The sequence below is a fragment of the Manis pentadactyla genome, chromosome 3, assembly GCF_030020395.1.
Source record: "Manis pentadactyla isolate mManPen7 chromosome 3, mManPen7.hap1, whole genome shotgun sequence".
NCBI lineage: Eukaryota > Metazoa > Chordata > Mammalia > Pholidota > Manidae > Manis > Manis pentadactyla.
Window position 1 is genome coordinate 169,166,552 of NC_080021.1, and position 19,594 is coordinate 169,186,145.

Sequence of the window (19,594 nt, forward strand, 5' to 3'; positions counted from 1 at the left end):
ATTCTTGGAATCTCTGAGTCTGCTGCTATTTTGTTCCTTTGGGTCTGACTTCTTTTTACTTAGCAAAATATGTTTGGGAATTATTCATGTTGTGTGTATTAGTAGTTCAGTCCTTTTTTACTGCTGAGTAATATTCCATTATATGGATGTATAACTTTGTTTTTTCAGATACTTGCTGATGTACTTTTGGGATATTTTTATTTTTTGGTAATTATGACTAAAAATGCTTTGAACAGTTGTGGGTAGGTTTTTTAAATTGAAGTATCATTGATATATGATATTTTATTGGTTTCAAGTATATAACACAGTGGTTCAACCATTAGCCATATTATTATATCCTCACCCCCATTAATGCAGTTATTGTCAACATAGGAAGATGTTACACTATCATTGACTATATTCCCAAGCTGTACTACCATCCCTTTGTGCCCTTTTAGTGGATGGGTTTTTGTGTGATTGCAGGTTTTCATTTCTTTTGGGTAAATACTTAGGAGTCTGATTTCTGGGTTATATGCTAAGTGTATATTTAACTTTATAAGATCTTTCAAATCATTTCCCCAAGTGGCTGTACCATTTTGCACTCTCATTAGCAATGTAAAAGATTTCTTTTTGTCCTGCATCTGTGCCAGCATATGGGTTCACCTCCTTCTTTCTTTTGCTAGTCTAATAGGTGTGTAGTCATATGTTATGGTGGTTTTAGTTTACATTTTACCTAATAAATAATAATATTGAACATTTTTCAGATGCTTATTTGCCATCTGTATATATTCTTTGGTGAATTATCTGCTCATATCTTTTGCCCACTTTTTAATTGGGTTGTCTGTTTCCTTATTGCTGAATTTTCAGGGTTGTTTATATATTCTAGATACAAGTCACTTGTCAGTTAAGTGATTTGTAAATATTTTTTCTATTCTCTTAAAAGTACTTTTGTAGAGCAAATATTTAAAATTTTTATGAAATCCAATTTATCAATTTTTTCTTAAATGGATCATGTATTCAGTGTTGTATCTAAGAATTCGTTGCCTAGTTGCAAGGTCATCAGGATTCACTCCTATTTTCTCTTCTAGATACTTTATATTTGTAGGGTTAATATATAGGTCTATGATCCATTTGCATTAATTTTTATGAAAGTGTGAGGTATAGTTTTCTTTTTTTTTTGCATATGGATGTTCAGTTATTCTAGCATTTTTGTTGAAAGACTATTCTTTCTGTATTTGCATTTGCACCTTTGTCAAAAGTCATTGTTGTATTTGTATAAGTCTATTTCTGGACTTTCTCATCTGTTCCACTTATTTATATGTCTGTTCTTTTTTTAAATCCTGCACTTATTTGATTCCAGAGCTTTTTAGTTTGTCTTGAAATCAGATGGTATGAGTCTTCCAACTTTCTTCATTTCCTATAATTTTTAAAAAATTGGCTATATTTGACATGTAACATTGTGTAAATTAAGGTATACATCTTGTTACTTTGATACATTTATATATTGTAATATGGCTGATATTATAATGATATTTATCACCTTACATGCTTATAGTACAATATTATTATCTGTGTTCCTAACTGTACAGTAAATCTCTGTGTTCAAAACTATATTAAATCTTTGTGGCCATTTTAGTACTCATTACAGTTTGTACCCTTAAACACCATTAATGTTATTCTCCCAGTCCCATTGACTGGTAACTATAATTTTACTCTATTTTTTTTTAATATGTTTGATTGTTTTAGATTCCACATATAAGTGATATTAAGCAGTGCTTGTCATTCTCTGTCTGGCTGATCTTGCTTGGCATAAGTACTCAAGGTCCATCCATGTTGCAAATGGCAGGATACCCTCCTTTCTCATGGCTGAGTAATATTCCATTGTGTTCATATACCACATCTCTCTCATCCATTCATTTGTTGATGGGCATTTGAGTTGCTTCCCTACCATGGTTATTGTGAATAGTGCTGTGATAAACATGGGGATGCATATATCTTGTTGAATTCTTGTTTTCATATCCTTTGGGTGTATTGTCAGAAGTGGAATTGCTGGATCATACTGTACATCTGTTTTAAATTTTTGAGGAACCTCCATATTATTTTCCATAATGGTTGGAATAATTTACATTCCCACCAACAGTGTATAAGAATTCCCTTCTCATTACATCCTTGCTGGTACCTGTTATGTCTTGTCTTCTTGATGATAGCCATTCTATGTGTGAGGTGATATCTCATTGTGGTTTTTATGTATATTTCCCTGGTGAGCAAATTCTCTTGTGCCTATTGGCCATTTTGACATCCCTGTTTCTGAAAAATGTCTATCTGGTTCTTTTGCCTGTATTTTAATTGGATTTTTTTTTGTTATTGTGTTTGTTCTTTATATGTCTTGGATGTTAACCTCTTATCCGATATATGGTTTTCAAAATTTTTCTCCTGTTTTGTAGGCTGTCTTTTCATTTTATTGGTTATTTATTTTGCTGTGCAGAAGCTTTTGAGTTTGGTGTAGTCCCGTTTGTTGATTTTTGCTTTTGTTGTTTGTGCTTGTGGCCTCATGTTAAAAATTACTGCCAAGACCAACATCAATGAGTCTCTTCCTTATGTTTTTTTCTAGGGGTTTTATGGTATCAGGTCTATGTTTAAGTCTTTGATTCACTTTGAGTTAATTTTTCTGAGTGGTGTGAAATAGGGGTCCAATTTCGTTGTTCTGCATGTATTTCTCTAGTTTTCCCAGCACCATTTGTTGAAGAGACTATCTTTTCCCTGTTGATGTTCTTGGCTCCCCTGCTGAATATGTCAGTATATGTTAGGATTTAATTCTGGGCTCTCTATTCTGTTCCATTGGTCTATGTGTCTATTTTTCTGCCAGTACCATACTTTTTATTACTACAGCTTGCTGATGATATGATCTTATATATAGAAAATCCCAAAGAGTCAATCAAAAAGCTGTTGAAATTAATCAATGGTTTCAGTAAAGTGGCAAGTTACAAAATCAATTTATAGAAATCAGTGAAATTCCTTTACACTTGTGATGAAACACTGGAAAAGAAATTTAAAAAACCTATCCCATTTACAATAGCATCAAAAGATAATAAAATACTTAGGAACATATTTCACCAAGGAAGTAAAAGATCTATACAATGAAAACTGCAAGATTTTACTGAAAAAAAAAAATCAAAGAAGACACAAACAAGTGGAAAGACATCCTGTGTTTATGGATTGATTGCAAGACTTAATATTGTTAAAATATCTATTCTACCAAAAGCCATCTACAGATACAGTGTAATCCCTGCCAAAATATGAAAAGCATTTTTCACAGAAATAGAACAATTCTAACGTGTGTGAAACCACAGAAGACCCTGAGTATAGCCAAAGCAATCCTGAGAAAAAAACATAACTGGATGTATCACATTTCATTTTAAACTATCTTATCAGTGTTTGAACTCACTTCATTTATTCTAAATCTGCAGGAAGGCATAGCAATTCACTTTCTGAAGTAAGGGAATCAGTTATTACCGTAAATGCTAATGTTTTACTAGAAGCTCTCACTGAAGACTTTTCTCAGAAGAATATGTAACACCTTAGGTTTTGATCCATGGGTATGCAAGTAGAAGTATCCATTTTCATTATTCCTAAAAGTACATTCATATTGTATAGTGGCATATTATTTATATTATTTGTGTACATATTTGAATTTTCATAAAACATGATTGAATACATAGCAGCAATTCATTTAGGTTTTATATTTGGTTAACAGCTGTAATAATGCATATTACAGATCTATAAATTTTAGGAAATTTTATGGTGATTAATCCTTTTTCTCAACTTTCCTTCCTCAAAGCTGCAATTCAATGAAAAATGTTTTCATTTTATATTTCTTACTGCATTTCCAAAAGTTATATTAATAAGGATATGAGGGGGGAAAATCCACAGTTGTCGCATAGGATTGTGGGTTGTAGAGGATGTTTGGTGTCAGATGAACATAATCTTTAATAGAGGTCATCTGCTGTAAAACAAGTGACTTCTCCATAAAGCCTTGTGTTTAATGTTTGGTTATTGTAAAAGCGTGGTTAGTAAAACACAGGTAGTTGAATGAAAAACAGTTTTGGGGTAATCTTTATCTGAAAAAATGTAGTAGAGTTATTTGCAAGAGTTCTGAATGTGTAAGGAATAAATAGCTTGTGCAAATCCTCATATAAATGAAACTGGTAGAACAAAAAGCTTGGTTTTAGGATCATACCATGTTTTTAGTATTAGGTAAAATGTGCTGGTAGCTTGGTTGGGTAATTCTTGAATTTAAATACTTTGGAGCCATCTTGTCACTATATCTCAACATGTCTGCCTACTGAAGCATCCAGGCTGCGTGCAGCATTACATTCCTTGACTAACTTTGCTTTGTATTCTTAGCATGTATGTTCTTATTTCTTTTCTGTCTGAAAAAGGTGAAATTACTGGAACAAGAACTTCCTTTCTACAAGTAAAGATTTTTCACTGTCAATTAAATATGGTTACCCTTTAATTCAAAGTTTATTGTAAACACTTCAGGTTTATTTGACATTTTAGAAAAATCAAGTGAGTTTAGAATGGAGAACAAAAATCAAAGAAATTCAGGTTCATCATATTATATTGCATTTTATTCCCCATATCATTGTATGATGAGTACATTTGGCAAGAAATCTGGGTTAGTCATAAAAATGTTATTAGAAGCTTTTTTCTTTTAATTGAATTCTGAAAACGTTCAGGGATAAAGTGCAGCTTGTTTATATTATTGGAGGGGATGGGTATATATGCCTGTCTGAAATGACACACAGGTAGTTAGTTGGAATGCTGCTTCACACCATGGTTTGATGGACTGTGAGTTGGTGGGAGTGAGCACCTTGAAGGAAATATTGGAAAGTCATCTGACTTCATTCCAAACAATTGCTTTACAGATTGTTTTTCTTAATAATAATGCTATCAGTTCAATTTGCATGATGCTTGATAGATCTTTCAATGCTTTTTCATGCCTTTGTGTGCCTCCTCTTACTTGAGCCCCACAACCACCATGTGAGATAAGCCATTTAAACATCATTTCTATCTTACAAATGAGGAAACTAAGGTTCAGAGAATCGATACCACTTATTTGTGTACAAGGAAGTGCTAGAGTCAGGATTAGAATAGAGTTAACAGGTGTAAAATGTTTAACACCTTGCTCCACATTTAGAAATTACCAAGAGAATGTTATGTAGTGTTTTAAAACAGTATCATCATCCTTATCTTCCAGTCCTAATTGCATTATACTACAGCAGTGGTTCTTTTAGAAATGTATGCTATTTAAAAAAAAATTTTGTTGTCATTAATCTACAATTACATGAAGAACATTATGTTTACTAGTGTACCCCCTTCACCAAGTACCCCCACAAGCCCCATTACAGTACCGTCCATCAGCGTAGTAAGATGCTGTAGAATCACTACTTGTCTTCTCTGTGTTGCACAGCCCTCCCCATGCCCCCCCACCCCACATTATACATGCTAATTGTAATACCCCCTTTCTTTTTCCCCACCCTTATCCCTCCCTTCTCTCCCATTCTCCCCAGTCCCTTTCCCTTTGGTAACTGTTAGTCCATTCGTAGGTTCTGTGATTCCGCTGCTGTTTTGTTCCTTCAATCTTTCTTTGTTCCTATACTCCACATATGAGTGAAATCATTTGGTGTTTGTCTTTCTCCACCTGGCTTATTTATACCCTCTAGCTCCATCCATGTTGTTGCAAATGGTAGGATTAGTTTTCTTCTCATGGCTGAATAATATTCCGTTGTGTATATGCACCAAATCTTCTTTATCCATTTATCTACCGATAGACACTTAGGTTGCTTCCATTTCTTGGCTATTGTAAATAGTGACTTTTGGATGTAGAGTTCTATAGATGCCTATTAGGTCCATCTGTTCTAGTGTGTTGTTCAGTGCCTCTGTGTCCTTACTTATTTTCTGTCCTGTGGATCTATCCTTTGGAGTGAGTGGCGTGTTGAAGTCTCCTAAAATGAATGCATTGCATTCTCTTTCCTCCTTTAATTCTGTTAGTATTTGTTTGACATATTCTTGTGCTCCTGTGTTGGGTGCATATATATTTATAATGGTTATATCCTCTTGTTGGACTGAGCCCTTTATCATTATGTAATGTCCTTCTTTATCTTTTGTTACTTTCTTTGTTTTGAAGTCTATTTTGTCTGATATTAGTACTGCAACCCCTGCTTTCTTCTCGCTGTTGTTTGCCTTTTCTTTTTTTTTTTGATTTTATTTTCTCTGGTGACATCTATTTAGTCTTAGAAGTGCTCCCAAATAGAGCAGTCCCTCTAAAATACCCTGTAGAGGTGGTTTGTGGGAGGCAAATTCCCTCAACTTTTGCTTGTCTGGGAATTGTTTAATCCCTCCTTCATATTTAAATGATAATTGTGCTGGATGCAGTATTCTTGGTTCAAGGCCCCTCTCTTTCATTACATTAAATATATCATGCCATTCTCTTCTGGCCTGTAAGGTTTCTGTTGAGAAATCTGATGATAGTCTGATGGGTTTTCCTTTGTATGTGACCTTTTTCCTCTCTCTAGCTGCCTTTAAAACTCTGTCCTTGTCCTTGATCTTTGTCATTTTAATTATTATGTGTCTTGGTGTTGTCCTCCTTGGGTCCCTTCTGTTGGGGGTTCTGTGCATTTGCGTGGTCTGATCGATTATTTCCTTCCCCAGTTTGGGGAAGTTTTCAGCAATTATTTCTTCAAAGACACTTTCTATCCCTTTTTCTCTCTCTTCTTCTTCTGGCACCCCTATAATGCGGATATTATTCCTTTTGGATTGGTCACACAGTTCTCTTAATATTGTTTCATTCCTGGAAATCCTTTTATCTCTCTCTGCGTCAGCCTCTTTGTGTTCCTGTTCTCTGGTTTCTATTCCATCAATGGCCTCTTGCATCTTATCCATTCTGCTTATAAATCTTCCAGAGATTGTTTCATTTCTGTAATCTCCTTCCGGACATCATCCCTTAGCTCTTGCATGTTTCTCTGCAGCTCCATCAGCATGGTTATGAGCTTTATTTTTAATTCTTTTTCAGGGAGATTGGTTAGGTCTATCTCCTTCTCAGGGTTTGCCTCTGTGATCTTGGTCTGTATCAGATTCTTCTGCCTTTTCATGGCGATAGAGGTATTTGTGGGGAGCTGGCGGTGTGTTGGCTAAGAGGAAGTCCCTTCTTGCTAGTTTGTGGCCTTCCTCTCCTGGGAGAACAGCGACCCCTACCAGCTTGTGCTGGGTAGTTGCATGCAGACAGGGTTTCTAATTCTTGCCCGGCCTCTGTGGAGCTCCATGGATGCTGTGGGTGTGGCCAGCCTCAGGCTGCTTCTCCAATATGGCTAAGCCGCATCAGAGGGGGAGTGGGCGGGTGGATGTTTATCTCCATGAGGGGCCTCCGAGCTGCGCTGCTGCTGCCCAGGGGGTTAGGGCACCGGGACTTCCCTGGGATTCCCAGCTGCTGGGCTAAGTGTCCCGGGACACTTCCGTCCAGCTGTGGGGTCCCTGTCCCTTTAAGACTTTCAAAAAGCACTCACTTTTCTTTGTCCCTAGGGCACCAGCTGCGGGACCTGCTCACAGGTCTTACTGTCCTGTTTCCCTAGTTTCTAGCACCCCACAGACAGACTGTGTCTGCGCTCCGGTGTGGATGGCTGGGGCTGGGTGTTTGGCAGTCCTGGGCTCCCTCTCCCTCCCGCTCTGACTCTTCTCCTCCCGCCGGGAGCTGGGGTGAGGGGCGCTCGGGTCCCGCTGGGCCGCGGCTTGTATCTTATCCCCTTCACGAGGTGCTGGGTTCTCGCAGGTGTATATGTGGTCTGGCTGTTGTCCTGTATCTTCTGGTCTCTCTTTTAGAAATTGTTGTATTTGTTGTATTTTCAAAAATATATATGGTTTTGGGAGGAGATTCCCGCTGCTCTACTCATGCTGCCATCTTGGTTCTCCTCTGCTATTTTTGTATATAAAGTAATATCTGAAAATAGGTCTAGTGACAGTTCAGTTTCATATTTTTTGAACTTGGATTTCTGAGTGATTCTCGAGTAATTAATAATTAAACATGGTAGTGTATGAAAGAGGTAACCAATGTCATACTGTTATCCATCCACAAATGGTAGCTCCCTTATTTCTTATTCCTCTCAGACTTGTTTTTTTCTGAGCTTGAATTTTCAGGGTACTATATTGCAAAATTATTGCTGTAAGTAAAAATACAAGACAACTTTTATATAACGTAGTTAATATAAGTAAAAAACTTTTCATGTTATATACCAAATAATAAAGGATGCTGTGTTTCATGCTGTGGTATTAGTAAAGAAACATAATACTTAGTTCTTTCCTCAGAAAGTGTCGCAGTTAGTTGGGGAGGCATTATTTAAATATATGAAAAATTAACTAACATAGGTTTATCATAAGGTTGTATGTAATTAATTGCCAAAAGAATGTTGTCAACTTAGAGGAGGTCAAAGTTTGAGGGCTTCCTAGAGACTGGAGCCATCTTGGGCCCTGTTGGCAGGATCTGAAAACCCAGGAGGAAGAGATACATGGGACAGATCCAAATTTGGAGGTAATGCTACCTTTCCAACAGTCTGAGGTAATATTTTATAACAGTCAGCAAATCAAGTATCTTGCCTATATTGACACAGTTATACTCAGTCTAGTGATAAGGAGAACTTTGTTCTTTTGAGAGCTTGGCTTATCCAAATTTTATAATTTGTAGGGCCTTAGAAATGAAAGAGTAAACAAACACAGGCATTTGCCAATTTTTGGCACATACTATTTTTGGCATGCTAAATTTACAAAATGAAGGTAGTGTTTTTAAGTTAAGTAAATAATCATTGTGGAGTTTGGCACACGTGTGAAGACCAGATAATGGAACTGCTGGGTCATATGGTGACTCTGTCTTTAACTTTTTGAGGAGCTGCTGAACTATTTCCAAAAGCTGCTGCTGCACTTAAGGATCTGTACCAGCAATGTATGAGGGTTCCAGTTTCTTCAAAAAATGTGCTTTATTTTTGACAGAAACATTTATGTTATGAGGAAAAGCAGGTGAATTTATGTTTGTTGTACTTCACATTTTACTATTGCATAAAAAGCCAAGATACATAACTTACCAAGATAAAATATTTTAAATCAAGTCCTTTGACGTCTATGTGTCATTGAATGTCCAGTTTGCAGTTTGTCTCTTTGCCAACATAAAGAATAAGAACTCAGCAAGCAAAAGTGATAAGAAAGAATTGTATTCCCTAGGGAAGTGTCTGATTTCTGGCCCCAAATCTCAAAGTTCATGGAGTGCTGTAAGCCAATAAGTTGTCCCTCAAAGCTCATGTGTCTCAGGAAGTGTATGATTCATTAAGAAACTATCCTCTACTCCCATTTTGGGTGCTTTTTGAATTATCAGACAATAAAGGAAAACTAGTGAAATATGTAGTATTTTTGATATGCCAAAGGAATTTGTGTAAAAGATATCTACCCTTTATTTTTGTTTCCTAATTTTTCATGATGAGAATGTTTTTGGAGGGAATTTGAGAATTATTTTTGAAATGAAACACACTGAGGAGCAGGTCATTTCCATACGAGGCATGCTTTTGCCCCATTTGAAGGCGATGTTCCTTATGTTTGCTTCAAAAATATTAACCTTTCATCTCCTTGGGTAAAGAACAGAGGAATTTTTTTTTAGGGAAAATTTGTGCTTGTAGCCATTTCCAGCCTTACCACCAAATAAGCTTCATTCTTCAAGAATAATTCACAGTAAATAATGCAATACCTCTGAAAGTCCCTGTGGAATATCAGAATTAATTTAAAGCATAATTCTGACATGTTGAAAAGTTCCAAATTGTATTTGAAAATAATATCTTTTTTGATTGTATTTTTCTTTACATTTGTAAATCATTTTATTCATTGGGTATTTATTCACTGCCTATTATGGGCAAAGCACTGTGTTATGTACCAAGGAACATTTTATAAAGGATTATTTAATTTGTTCAATATTTATTGAATACCTACCAGAAATCACTGTGACAGGTGTTACAGTAAATAATTCTTGGCCTCTAGGAACTAGCACTGTATTTTATTTTTTGTTAAAGTATCATTGATATACAATCCTATGTTGGTTTCAAATATACAGCACAGCGGTTCAAAAGTTATCCATATTATTAAATCCTCACTCCCCCCAGTGTGGTCACTGTCTATCAATGTAGAAAGATGTTACAGAATCATTAACTGTATTCTCTGACTGGCACTCAATTTTATTTGAGGGAGAGTAGGTATACACACATGAAGTAAGTAAGTGGCATATAGGAATTAAATGCCTGAGTGGCATAATTAAGTTCAGTGAAGGTCAAGGTCATTGTGAATGAGAATTATAGTAAAGGGTGTCGTGGAATAGATAGACCTTGAAATGGGCTCTGACGATCGTTAAAAGTTGAGTAGGGTTAGGAGAACCAGAGGGAAATGATCTGGGGGTGCTAGGGTGGGGTTAAATTGTAGAAAGTAGTAGTAAGCCTCACATCTGGATAGTAAAGGAGCAGAGCGTTCTCTCCTTTTTCATTAGGTTGAGGATCATGGCAGAAGGTGAAGACTTTATAAGAAAAACAGACTTCATGTGTATTCTTCACTTATTTTTATTCTTACAACAATTTGTGAATGGCATCTCTTTCTTACATTACAAATTATATGATGAGTCTCACAAAATCATTCATAATGATAATAATTAATATTAATCTGTTCTTTTTAATATATAGTCACTACAAATGATCAAAATTTGAAACTATAAAATCACATGAAGATCTTCAAAAATTGCTTTATTATGTTGACACTACTCCTCCTAAAATGAACACTGGTTGTGTAAATCCAGAATCTAGTTCTGTTTTTTAAAAATTCCACATGTTCCTGTTTTTCTCTGTGTAGAGAATGTAGTATTTTTGGTAACTTATTTTAGACTTTTATCCATTTCCATCCATGTTTTAGTTACCCTCTTATCCTCATCCCAGGACTTTGTGTTTCTGACTGCCTCCCTAAAATGCTTTTACCTTTAGCCTGATGATCTGTGGTGGTGGCCCAGCTGTGTACAGTAGGGGAGTTTGAGATTTATCATGTGCTAAAATTAATGAAATTTCACAATGGGCTTACTCTACTTTTAGCTCTCCTTCAGTAAACTATTTGATTTTGATCAATGAATATTGTTTTAAAATATTTAAAATATCATTAGCAAATGCATCTTTCCCATTTTTTGGTTCAAAAAAAGGAGTTTTTATTGAAAATGCACTTCTCCCTAAGATGCTGAGGTCGGTGAATATGCAAATAGGCAGCCACCTGGTACCCAGTTAGGTTCGTTTTTACTTCTGCTGCTTAGCTATGGCCAGTGTGATAAAAGATTTTACATTTTCTATAATTCTCCATTTTTCCTCTAGTTGAACTAGAGAATATTGAAGAGAATATAGAATTTGGAGAGAATATGGAATTAACCCTTGTAATTTCCCTTTGCTCCCCTCATTCCATCCCTACTCCCTGCAACTCTGTGGCTAGCCTCGGCAGTCTATTGATGTCTCTGATTCTCCCATCCATTTACTGAAACAGAGCAACTGTTTCAGGATTTTATAGCTCTTCATAGCTTTCTGAATAAAGTTTAAATTCCTTGCTTAGTCATCTGTTATTTTACGTACTTCTCAAATATCCATCATTGTTATCTTCTCTGCAGACATTCTGAGTGGTTTGCACTTGCTCAGACACCTTATCCTCTTGCTTTTCCATGTACTATTCTTCCTGCTTTGTCTAGCTGCAACTCCAGTATCAGTTTTCCCTTTTCTTAAAGGTTGCCTCCCTTAAAAGGGGGTCTCACATCTGCTTCAAGGAACTTAGAGTTTCTTGCTTCTTTGAGCAGTTCTCAGTGGAATACCACTTCCTTTACAAGTATCCTTGTATGGTGCCCTGGGACACAGTTCCAGTGACAGAATACTGCCACCGCAGCTTGGCCATCAGTGGAGTTGCAGTAGGGGGCAAGGTCACAATTCCTTTATTGCCCTGTTCCTTTATTTCTCACAGTACCTCCACAGATATGGCTGGATCAGACTTTGGAGAAAAGGTAGAGTAAGCAAAAGGGAATTATCATATAGAAGCATTCAAAACAATGTCTAACATACAATTTTTCTCCTGCCCAAAGGAAAGCATCCAAGAAGTTGAATCAGTGAGTGGCCTCTTGTCTCTTTCCCTTACTCTTCTGTACTCAGGCCTGTACCTCTGAGAGCCTCCTTGTTCTCACTATGCACCTTTGGGAACCCCATCCTCAGCCTCAGGATCAGTTTTGTTCCAGGAGTTACTTTCTTCAGCAGAATGTTTCACAAGTTTGAGTTCTTTTGGCTACTGCCTAGCCACATTGTCTGTGGTGGGCTCTGACTCCAAATCTTTCAGAGTAGTCAAGAGACTGTATGATTTTCTCAAAGTCTGATCACTTCGGAGATTTTCCTGCCAATGTAAATTTTAGAAATGCCTTAGATTCTTTCAGTTGTTCAGTGGGTAATTCTTAAATCAGACGTACACTTACAATAAAACTCTTCCAAAGATGAACATTAAATAACATTAAATTTTAGACAGAGTGCAGCCTGAACCAATATTTTCTGTAACACCCGCAAAAAGATTCTCTCATAATAAAGACAACACTTCACTTTATTAAATGTATACAGAGCATGACTTCTCCCTGTCCCTGATTGGATCCCCTTATTCACTTTGAACCCCCTTGACCTGCCTTTAAGAAAAAAAGAGGTCCATGGCCAAGTCATGGCAGCTCACTTGGCTAGAGAAAGATCCAAATGAAGTTGTTAAATTACCATTGATTGTAAGGATTAGATTAAATTATTATAGAGTAGCTATGGTTAGCCTTCTTAACGGTGGAGTAGGGATTTTTTTTTTCAGTCTTTCTATTACATACCCCACCCCCACTTGTCTTTTGTCATATCCTTCCAAAAGCCTGTCAACATCATTTTGTGTGAACTCCCTTTTGTGCACCTCTGGCAATCTGGCATAGTTTTATTTTAGTATTATACTATGATTGATTTACTTGTCTATTTTCCTAGCACATGGAGTTTAGTGAGTAATCAGTAAATGTTTATTGAATGATAAATGAATTAGTAAAGGAAATTGGGATCTGTTATCTTCTATACTTTACTTGAGCAATTCCTTGATCACTAGGCATGTGATTTCATAAAGGGCTAGTTTATTTTCTAGTGATTAAAATATGGTGTTTGCAATTAAAATTTTTTTGCATTTCAAATTAAGTTTTGGATTGTAAGTACCTTGATTAGGAAAAGAGGATCAGATTGCTGCTGAGGCCCAGTTTACAATTAGTATTTCCTCCTACCACTGAAGCTGTACTTTGTACAGCCTTCTGTCTTAGGATGGTTAAGAAAGACACTGAAATAAGAGTATGCTCTGAGAATCAGTCCCTCCTCATCTAGTAAATGGCAGACAGGCAAGGGCTATTTGTGGTATCATTGATTTAACCCTTTGATTATTTTGGCAAAAAGTAAAGTCTTTTTCCATATAAGAAAGCATCTATTGGTGGTGTAATTTCTATTTAAAAGCAGGAAATAAAAGGAATGGAAGAGGAGACATTTTCTTGTTCTTAATATGTGTATTTATGTATAAGTGTATAAGAAACATATGAAATACTTATAAATTTATGTATAAAGCTTCTATGTAAGAGGACTTAAAAATCAATGTGCACATTAAGTTGTTTGGCCCACTTTTGCTCTGTCACATGTAATTTTTGGGTATTTCAGAGCATGAATCTTCTGAAGAAGTAACTGTCAGCAAATTTTATTTTTTTTCTATAAAGACAAATTATAAAATGCCTATTTGTTTCATGATCAAATATATTATTTGACTTCTCTTCTTATAGAAATTTCAAGAAATTGCTGAAAAAAATATGGAAGAAGTGAACCGTATTGAGAAGTCACATGAACGGTTGGTCCTTGAGAATTCGCATTTCAAAAAGGTGTTATCACAGACTCAAAGGGAACAAACCTCCTTGTTGGCAGCCTGTGCATTGATGGCTGGTGCCTTGTATCCTCTCTATAGCCGATCGTGTGCCTTATCTACACAGAGAGATTTTCTCCAGGAGCAAGTCAACACCTTTGAGTTGTTCAAATTAGAAGTTAGAACTCTAGCTCAGGCTTTGTCAACTGTAGAGGAAAAGAAGCAAGAGGAAGCCAAGATGAAGAAAAAACCATTCAAAGGGCTGATACGCGTATTCCGAAAAAGTGTTATTGCAATTTTGGCGGCAAACAGACTCAAGATTTTGGGCCAATCGTGTGTCTCTCTTTTTACTTGGATGGAAAGTTTCAAAGAAGGCATAGGCATGTTAGTGTGTATAGGAGAGCCCAAAGACAGGCATAAGTTTCCAAGTAAGATAATTTGTGCTTTTTAAAGTCTTAAGCTGAATGTAAGTGACATGCTATGTAAATATGTTTGGCCATCATGCAGACTTTAAAAATCCACTGAATATTTCTAATCATGTAACATAGTCACATATATCTATAGATATGTATGTGTATATGGATAAATGTATGTTTATGTATAAATTAGGTTTGGTTTTTTGTTATGAACATTTAAATATAAAGAAAGTAGCAGCAAATATGTATAATTTCAACTTGTCTAACCTAATTATGTTTGGATCTCTTTTCACAGTACATGCAGAGTTTACAGTAATTTTTCAGTTAAGTCAATCTGTAGACTGCTGTATTTAAGTTAATTAGAATTATAATTTATTTTCCCTTTCTATGAATCAGTATAAAATTACCAGAGTTAAAAACCTATTGAAGAATTTTATAAAAAATGAGACAAAGGTAGATTTTCCAGCTAATATTTTTTGAATGCTTGAGTCTTCTGAGAAAACATTGATTTTAATTTTTAACTTAAAAAACAAGCTATTAAGTGGTATTAATAGAATAAAGTTTACTTTTTCTTTGATGTCAGTTAACAGTTTTATATATAAATTAATTAAATCAATCAAATGTAACATTTCTTTGCAGACTTTTTACTCAGTAGGCAAAGTTCTGTCTACAAGTTTTGATCTATTTCTTAAATAGCTAAACATTGCTATTAATTTTAAACATGGATTTTAATAAATTTTTCTAGCATAGCATAGTGGATTTTTCTCTGTCTTTGCAGAACATCAAAAGGAACAGTTGCTTTGTTTGCGTGCACTTGGTTGGCTAACCAGTTCTGACCTTCTTGCTGCAATTACCACTTCTATGGCCGAGTTGCAGGAAGCTATTAGTAAAACAGGTATGATTCCCTCTTTAAGGTCCTTACAAAATACATTCAGAAGCAAATATCCAGAAATGCTGCATGGCACCAATCTAATAAACCAGCTAGGAAGAAAATATATTTGTTCTCATTTCTCTTTTGTTCAGATACTGAGAGATTGGTAAATCTGCATTTAATGATGCAGTGAATTAATGTAAACTTTGATGGGTAATTTTGTCTTTATTTATGGGAAAATTAAATGACATTTCCTGGTGAATGTATCCAATTTTTTTTCCCTTTGTGAAGGAATTAGGTTTGATTTTTTGTTATAAACATTTAGGTATAAAGAAAATAGCAAATGTATATAATTTCAAGTTGTCTAGTTTTATTATGTTTGGATGCTCTTTTCCAAATCTTTCCTTTTTTTCCTAGTGATGATTTTCCTATAGGAAGCTTATCACTATCTTTTTTAAAAAGTAATACTCAGAATGTTTTAGTCTTCCTTCATTTCTGTTTCTGGTTGTAAATCTTAGAAGTTTGAGTAATAACCAAACCAGTAGAAAATTTTCACTCATTTGGTAATGTGTTTTTATTTTTTCTAATTAATTTTAAATAGTTAACTTGAATAGTCTGCTCCTTTCCACCAGGTATAGAATCACCTATAATTAGTGATTTCCAGAGTTCCAAAATTCAAGTTCGTTTTTTCATGACTCAGATTGCATTGATATATTTGTGTGAAAGGTTCAATGAAAACTAATTTCTCTACACTAGAAGAATATAATACACCATTACTTACCGATTAAGCTATGCCAGGACTAATTATGGTACTTTCAGACACATTAACAGTAAACATGGTGTAATGGACTTGTTAATACTTGCTGCTTAATGAAATGTTGTAAGCATTAATGAAATAGTGATTTAGGATTTAATTCTTTAGATAGTTCTGCTATATAAATATAGATCATTTATTGTGATTGCAACTATCTAAAGCTAGGCCCTTGTAGTAGTAAACTTGTGATTCAAAGATTATTTCCAGGTTGTGGCCATTGATGTTAGTAAATAATATGTATATTTAATGCTTTGGCAAAACCTCAGCATACTAGGTTTGAAGTCTAAAACAAAAGTCCAAATAAATGTATTTTAAGAATGTTGGTATTATAACTTGAAAGCAAAACTGTTACATTCTTGAATGATCTTAATAAAATCTAGTTTAGTTGGATTTAATTTAATAAAGAGATGATTTCTGTTAGTCATATTCTTTGTTGGTATGTGGACACGTAAAAATAGATTAGTTTCTTAAGCCATAATCTTGTCTGTATAATATTACTTTGTTTAATGAGGTTTTTTCTTTATCACTGTGCTGTGTATACTTCAGGAGATAAACAAAAAATGTAGATCTGGCCATCTAGAAAATATGCACGATGCTATAAGCATGTATATATATATATATATATATATATATATATATGTATGTATGTAAGCACATATATTGCACTTCACAAATATCACAGACTCAAAGGGAACAGATCTTGCTGGTAGCCTGTGTGTTGATGGCTAGTGCCTATTTTTCCTGGTGCCATATTATATATAACAAAATGACAACTCATGAACGACTTTAGGCAGAGGCAGAGTATAGTCACGGGCTGGATGAGGAAATAAGAATCTAAGAGTCCATAGAAGGTGCAGCCCAACGTGGGCCTAGGATTATTGGGAAGGCTTCAGGGAGCCTTTTCTGCGGGCTTTAGTTGGGCCTAGAATGATAGTAATTTGGAGAGGAGAGATGGCATTCAGACAAAGGGCATAGATTAAGCAGAGATGCAACAGTGGGAAGAAGCGACATGAAGAGATGATAATGGAAATCCATGTTTAACAGGCCTGGTTTACAGATGGTGATTACTACAATGTATTTTCCCTTATAACCATATTGGGGAGTGGTGGGAGAAAAGGTGAATCATTGGTGTGGGATTAGATTGTAGAGGTTTAACAAACATAGGCTGTGATGCCCCTGAGCACATTTTCCAAAAGTGGCCCCTTGCAACATTTTAAAGTTAAAATATTGACATAATGGTTATTGACACCCTGTTAAAAATAAGTGTGGGTAAGATCTATCAAGTAGAAAGTAGAGCAAGAGTGATGTTTTCCCACCTCCAGGGAGGCCTTTGATGTTAGAACCTGGTTGTGTCTCTGATTACTTGAGGAAATAGCAAGTTCAGGGAAACTTATTTTAGGGAAGCCTTTGTATGTTGTTGGCCAAAGAACAGTACTTATAGAAGAAAAAGTGATAGTTGCTTACATGTGGAGAATAACTTACACATGAAAGTCCTGAAGAGTACAGGGCAGGATATGTTCCAGACAGGCAGATTTTTGAATTATTATTGGACTAGTGCAAAAATGACTGGTGTGTACCTTCTGCAGAGATTACTTGACTAGCTGGGTTTATAGAATAATTCCTTCAAAATGTGATGAGGGGTCAATTATTATTTTTTCCAGGTATGTGTTTTCATTTTTAAGTGCATCCTAGTGGTAGAAATTCTGATATTTTAGCAAAAAGGATGGGAAAATATTTTCAGGCATTTAAAGTATGAGAGATTATTAACAGATAATAATGAGGGTAATAAATGTAAAGCCATAACAGATTATACAGTCATGTTGAGTTTATTAGTGTGCAAATAACCTAACTAGGTAAGCATTATTGTGTAGTAGAAAGAACACCAGCTTTGAACATGGCATATTTGATTTTGTATCCAGCTCTGCTAGTTATTGTGTGGAATTGGGCAAGTTGCTTTACTGGGCATCAGACTCTACACCTATAAATGGAGATAGTTTTATCTTCCTGGTTGTTAGGAGGATTTAATGAGATAATACTTGCTGAACAGTTTTATACAGTATCTGGCATACAGTGGGTGGTAAAAAAATTGTGCCCTTCCTGCCTATGAAAATAGTGTATTACATTGATGAAGATACACATGGATATCTGCCTGTGGACATTTTTAGACTACTGATTATTCATTTTCTATTCAAATATTGCTAAAGTGCTGTACAGTGGAGGCAACATAGTGTATAGGGTTAAGCAGGGATTCTGCCTGACTTTTGACTACTGTTCTGACACTAGTGTGTGACATGGCAAGTTATTTAAACTCTCTCTGCTTCAGTTTCTTTATTTGTAAAATGGGAATAGTATTACCTGTATTATAGAGTTGTTTAGAGACATGAATGTGTTAATTTGTAAAGTATTGAGAACAGTCTTTGTTTATTGGTTTGCTTACCTTTCTTAGTTCAACATTGGTCATTATTAGGATTTTTTGCATTAACTGAATAATAACAAAACAATTTCAAAGAAATTTAGTGTAGATCAAATGATTTCATAAATTACATTAGCTTATGTATTTACATATCACATACAGCTCTAACTTGTTAAAACATGGTTTAATTATAAATTAGTATATAAAGATCAAGTAGAAATGTCTTCCTCTGAATATCATGACATTGTATGTTTGAATGCATTACAGGTTTGCTTTCTGTACAATTAAAAGAAGTCCCTACTTTGATGTACTTAATCACAGAGAGTTTTTTCTTTCCTAGTAATAGAAAGTCTGGAGGTAGGTAGAAATCCAGACTGTCTTCCTGCTCTGCTGTTCTTAGTTAGCATCTTCAAGCCTCCTAGTTTTAAGCCGGTTACTTTACTTTCAGGCATCAGGATTGCGTTAGGGCAGCAAGGAAAAGGAAAGGACAAAATGTGAAGGCATTCATACATCGCTGCTGGGAATGAAAAATGATACAGCTGCTTTGCAAAAGAGCCTGGCAATTCCTTAAAATGCTAAACAGAGTTATCATATGAGCCCAGCAATTCCACTCTAGGCATATATCCAAGAGAAGCGAAAACATATCCTTACAAAAACTTATGCATGAATGTTCATTGCAGCATTATGCATAATGGCCTGAAGTAGCAACAAATGCAAATAAATGTTCTGTCAGCTGAGGAGGGGATAAATATCCAAATGATAAAAGATTATTGGGCATAAAAAGGAATGAAGTACTGATCCATGTTACAACACGATGGGCCTTGAAAATATGCTCAGTTAAAGAAGCTAGTCACAAAAGATCCTATATTGTGTCATTCCATTTATTTGAAATGTCCAGATTAAGCGAATGTAGCGACAGAAAGTATATTAGGGGCAGCCTAAGGTGGGGGAGGGTCTGGTGGGTTATGGGAAGTGACTGCTAATGGATAGGGGGTTTCTACTTGGGGTGATGAACATGTTTTAAACTTAACTGTGGGAATGATTGCACAACTATATGAATATACTCAAAAGCATTGATTTCTACACTTTAAATGGGTGAATTATATGGTATG

The 19,594-nt window shown here is 35.4% G+C and overlaps 1 protein-coding gene across 5 annotated transcripts in view; it reads left to right on the forward strand.

The window, feature by feature from the left end:
* CCDC171 (coiled-coil domain containing 171) overlaps positions 1–19,594 on the forward strand; it is a 369,406-nt gene that overhangs the window by 181,791 nt on the left and 168,021 nt on the right. For all 5 annotated transcript variants that reach the window (XM_057498705.1, XM_057498704.1, XM_057498703.1 and 2 more), the window contains 2 exons: positions 13,892–14,396; positions 15,163–15,279. In XM_057498705.1, the coding sequence (XP_057354688.1) occupies positions 13,892–14,396; positions 15,163–15,279 (622 nt within the window). The remainder of the gene's footprint in view (positions 1–13,891; positions 14,397–15,162; positions 15,280–19,594) is intronic.